This window comes from Xiphophorus maculatus, chromosome 1 (assembly GCF_002775205.1).
Source record: "Xiphophorus maculatus strain JP 163 A chromosome 1, X_maculatus-5.0-male, whole genome shotgun sequence".
Classification (NCBI taxonomy): Eukaryota; Metazoa; Chordata; class Actinopteri; order Cyprinodontiformes; family Poeciliidae; genus Xiphophorus; species Xiphophorus maculatus.
The window spans coordinates 19,743,987-19,749,052 of NC_036443.1; the positions used below are offsets into that span (position 1 = coordinate 19,743,987).

Consider the following 5,066-nt stretch of genomic DNA (forward strand, 5'->3'; position numbering starts at 1 on the left):
GATGTGAAGAGTTTCACATCCTCATGATATGAAACAGTGTTCAACATCGCTGCCAAAATTCACAAGACACACAACAGGGAATGTTACACCAGGCAACGGCTCAAACACACAATGTTCACATTATTATTATTATTATTATTATTTTTAAAAAATCTAATTGCTTTTAATACAGTTAAAAAAAGATCTGGCAGCTTCACCTGAAACTACACGCGATGTATCAGCAATTCTCTCTGACACACCTGATGTTCCCTGCCTCAGTTTATGTTTGACTGGCAATAAAGAAACGCATGACTGTCCTCCACTGAGTAATAATCGTATTTGGAGTTGATACAACTTTTCTCATGTCATGGAAAGTCATCTGAACGCCACCTTAAAGCTGTTGTTTGGTTATGGATAAATCTGCTGTTCTTCCAAAACGAAACATATAATTTGGAGGCTCCAACTGTTTAGTGTTTCCACATAGGCTAAAGGAAACAAAGTGTTAGTGTCAGTGCGGAGTTACCATTTAGCCCAGTTTCCGATGACCGGCAGTACACTGTCAAATTTGTTAAATTTAAATATTCCATACTGCTTCATATGCATGTGTGCAACTGCAATAGTTTTTTTGTTTGCAGGTTTCTCTAAGGAAGGATCCTGAGAGCCATGACTTTGGTTTCAGTGTATCAGATGGGCTCCTGGAAAAAGGAGTTTATGTCAACATGATTAGGCCAGACGGCCCAGCTGAACAAGCTGGTCTGAAACCTTATGACCGGATACTTCAGGTACTGTTTCTCTTTGAACAGGTTAAAGCTGAAATAACTTGTTGCAGAGCTCATTAGAATAATCGGCATGCTCTGGCGACATTAAATCATGTTACTTTTAAAAGTAAACGCTGCCCTTTTAAAATACCATGCTTTAGCAAGACCTGAGATTTTGATAATTTCACATCTTTTACCTCATGAACGTTCATGGAGTCCATACAGCTTGAGTGGAAAAAAAACACACAAAAAAAACACAGAGGGAAAAAAACACAAAAAACTGCTACAACCTGATTGCATGAGTGGGTGCATTTTAAACTATACTGAGATACAGTTTCACTCTCTTTCAGCTTTCTGTCATCTTCAGTAATATGCCTGTCAGCATGTATGGCACATATTAACTCGGCACTATTTACTGTTTGTATTTCCATCCACATCGTCAACAAGCCCTGTCAAACCGAAAGCAGAGGTTCTCAATTCTGATCTTTAGGGATCATTGCCCCACATGCTTTATGTAGTTTGCTTCTGCCACAAACCTAAGTGTTTTACATATATATCTTTAAATACATAATCAAATTGACAACAAACTGAAAAAAATCAAACTCCTGATGTGAAACTGTTTTTTACACTCTGAAAATGTGCTACTATAGTTTAAAAAGATTTGAGGACTGCTCTGAGCTTTTAACCCCAAAGAAACAAGTAGCAAGAAAAACTTCACCTCAGGTTTAATTAATGGGTTAAACAAATGCAAAGTTGAATGTCAATTGGTGGTTGTGGTCTTCCAGGTGAACCGTGTGAGGACCAGGGACTTGGACTGTTGTCTCACTGTGCCTCTAATTATGGAGGCCGGAGACTGCCTGGATCTGGTCATTAGCAGGAATCCACTGGCAGGCGTTTACACGGAGCTGCCCAACAACTGTGACGACCCCTCAAGCTCGCTTCTCTGCTTCGCCAACTACAGGACCAACAGCATTGCCCTGTGAACACGGGGATGAAAGTGGAACACGGCAGCGCTGGGGCCTCACACATGCAACACACGTGGTTCAGTTTGTCACATTGTAGCTCTCTGATGGACCTTTACGCTCGTGTTCTTCACACAGGAACAACCACACTCTGCCTCAGAGCATCTCTCTCTCACTCAACATTACACGACTGTTGCTTTTGGTCACTGCTGTGTTCAGATAATTTAGTTCTTTGGAGACTGAGGCTTCAGAACAGAGTCCCCTATCACTCCCTCCCTCCTACACCCCCCGCACCCTCCCTCCTCGCCAGAGGCGCAGCCACATGGAGGGTTATATAACAGAAGAGTCATTGCTTCTGACGGGGGCCAGGACGTCAACGCACATGTCTTCACTCTGCAGGATCGCATAATGTGCACACTCGCAGCTAAAGATCTAATATATTTTAATGTTCCTGTTGCCACTGGTTTTATTTTTCACAAGGAATGCATTGGTTTATGTGCATGGAAAGCACTAACATAGAGACACCAGGTGTTGGTGAGATCAAGGAACATTGCACTTATTTGAGTTATTTCAGCCATGAGTTGGCTCACTGCCTTGGTTTCTGGCCTCTGCCCAGCACTGGCTGCCCTAAAAAGCGGATGAGCCCTCGAATAGTACTGAGCACTCCCTGATACCTGCCAACGACTTTATATTTTAATGCCACAAAATCACTTGAGGTCAATCGAACCTGTTTATGACACTTGAATTATGATTATACTCTGAATCGTTCCAGAGAGATGTTTGTGTGCACAAATGATTTCTTTTAATGTCCACTTTTTTTTTCCTTCAATATTTGCTTCTGTCACATTTACAAAGATGTGGGTCATGTTAATTTTGCACATGTTCAGACACTGTTTCTGTGAAAGTAAACATGCATGTTTACTTTTGTTTTTGGGTTTTTTTTTTTAGGGGTTCAAATTCAATTTTCACAACTTTTCTGCACAATCTGCTCTTTCTAACACGAAACTCTAAGGATGCAAGCTGTATGCAAATCCTTAACATTTTCTATGTTCTTACAGGGAACTTTGTGAGAGTGCACTTTTTTAGTTTAAAAGTAGGATGTGGTAATTCATTCTTTTCGTAATAAAACGAACGCACTGATCTGAAAGATTACGTTAAGTCATGTGGTGGCTGGTGTGAATATGATGTTAGTGTCCCATTTGTAGCAGCCTCAGAGGCAAATTTATAGTTGGGTCAGCTTGTTTCAGACTTCTCATGAAATTTCATTCAATGTCAAGGCCCGTTTTAAAGGTCTTCTCTTATTATTGCAACTTTTTTGTAAACTGTAAAATGCATTACGGTGTGCAGTGTTCTTTTTTTTCTTTTTAGTAAAGGCCTGTAATGTTTCGGGATCTTTGTGCAAGCTAACCTGAATGTGTTTCTGTACTTTTAGTTTTTTAATTCCAAATCTTCTGTGAATTTGTATGTTTTGGACAAAATGACCACTAATATTTATTGGATTTTAATTTAGCAAGCAGTCCAGCTTTTTTTTATTGTAATAAAGTTGTAAAACTGTAATATAAGTGTCCAACTTTTAGAAAGTGTTCTCTGTAGCCCAATTATTCTGCAGAGCTGAAACAAATCAGTCTTTCTTCCTTTTTAGCCAAAAATGAATGTAATGATCTTTGTTCATGATTCAGTTATGTTTATCTATATGGAAACAGTTTTACAAGAAATATCCTTCAGTTGGCCAATTACAAGACAACTGTATTGGCTTTATAACAAATGTAATCCAGTTAAAACCAAATGCATAATATAGCATGACCACTGTTGGGATTCAGATGAAATTGTAATCATCCAGTCATAAGTCTGTTAATTTAATACCAGTTACCAAATCCTTATTTCACTTGTATATTTCAGCCACATATCTCAGATTAAGTAATGAATATTGAATTAAAATATATGAATATTTATATAATTAAAATATTTGAATCTAAAATGACTAGTTCATAGTTTTTACAACTGTGAATTTAGTTGTATAGGTGGTGAACTTTAAATATAAAAGCTTTAAATTTGTTCTTGTACTGGTGTTATGGGGCAAGATGAAGCATGCAGGATGACTCCAATACATTAAGATTAATGTTCACAGTAAATTTGAATGAACAGGAGTGATTCATTTGCCTAGCACCACAACTCTTCAAAGTATCTTTCAGGAGACTAAAGGGAAAAAAAAGTAAAAACAAAGACAACAAATACACTGAAGGAATTTAGGATTTAATAATCACAAAACAAATGCAAATTTCATGCAAACAGTTATGGCATAATGGAAGTGAACTAAGAAAATCTTTAACCCTCATAGTAAAACTGCTACTAGTAAACTGTTAAATGAGACAAAAAGGTTTCTGCACAGCTCAGATATTTGGGGATTTGAATCAGACCTGAAGAGTATAGAAACTAAAGACTGTCTTATCGCTTTTTCTTGTCATAGAAACACTAAGCAGGTTTATGTTGAGAACAGATGTCTAAATGCAGTGACACTGTTGTAACATGACCCATTAATCTAGTGGGACCAGTAGGACTCTGGTAGCAGCATTTGGATGAGCAGCAGCTTCTGGAAGGAATTTTTTTAAAAAATTTTTTTTATTTGCTGAAACCATTTGAGACACAATAATATAATTTAATAATAATGAAGGTGAACACACCATAAACCTTTCTGTGTCTTTTGATGGGAACCCTGTGCTCTGGTGGTGTTTTTGATATTAGTATACTGATGTACTGTCTGAGATGGATTCAGAAACGTATGCTGCTTGTTTGTTCACCCTCATTAACGCCATTCAAGTACTGATATCGAGATCTTGTTTTAAAGTAGAAAAGGGAGAAGCAAACCTCTTGCCTTTTCTGCTTTAAAACAGGGACAAGTCTGACTTACCAGCTTCTTAAAATTATGGATACACATTTTGACTGTAATTGACTATGTAATAATACTAAAAAAAATACAGTTGTGTTAGTTTGTGTATAGGAAGAAATGTTGCAATATTTGATCATCAGAACTAGGGTGAGCATGTATAGATGTTGAATAAAAGTGGTCCAAAGCTGGAGCTTTGAAGAACCCCACATGTGATCTTTGTTTGCTCAGATTTTAAACAGTCTTGGTTTATCAAGTAGAATCAGAACAAATTTAAGAGAATAATCAACAACCTCATCCCCTTTTACAGTCTGTCAATCAGAACATCATGGCCAACTATATTTCTGAACTCCAGAAATACCAACACAGAAGTTTTAGACGCTGTAGTCTGCTTGAGATGATCGATTGTATAGCTCTATAAGTAACAATGTCTACTTTTCAAACAATATGTAATACAGAGTAAAGAAAACTGCACACAAACAA

The 5,066-nt window shown here is 37.4% G+C and overlaps 1 protein-coding gene across 5 annotated transcripts in view; it reads left to right on the forward strand.

The window, feature by feature from the left end:
• Positions 1-5,007, forward strand: part of LOC102221381 (glutamate receptor-interacting protein 2-like) — a 37,270-nt gene extending 32,263 nt beyond the window's left edge. For all 5 annotated transcript variants that reach the window (XM_014469739.2, XM_023335100.1, XM_023335098.1 and 2 more), the window contains exons 23-24: positions 615-761; positions 1,523-5,007. In XM_014469739.2, the coding sequence (XP_014325225.2) occupies positions 615-761; positions 1,523-1,720 (345 nt within the window). In that variant the 3' untranslated portion in view covers positions 1,721-5,007. The remainder of the gene's footprint in view (positions 1-614; positions 762-1,522) is intronic.
• The last annotated feature ends 59 nt before the right edge of the window (positions 5,008-5,066 follow it).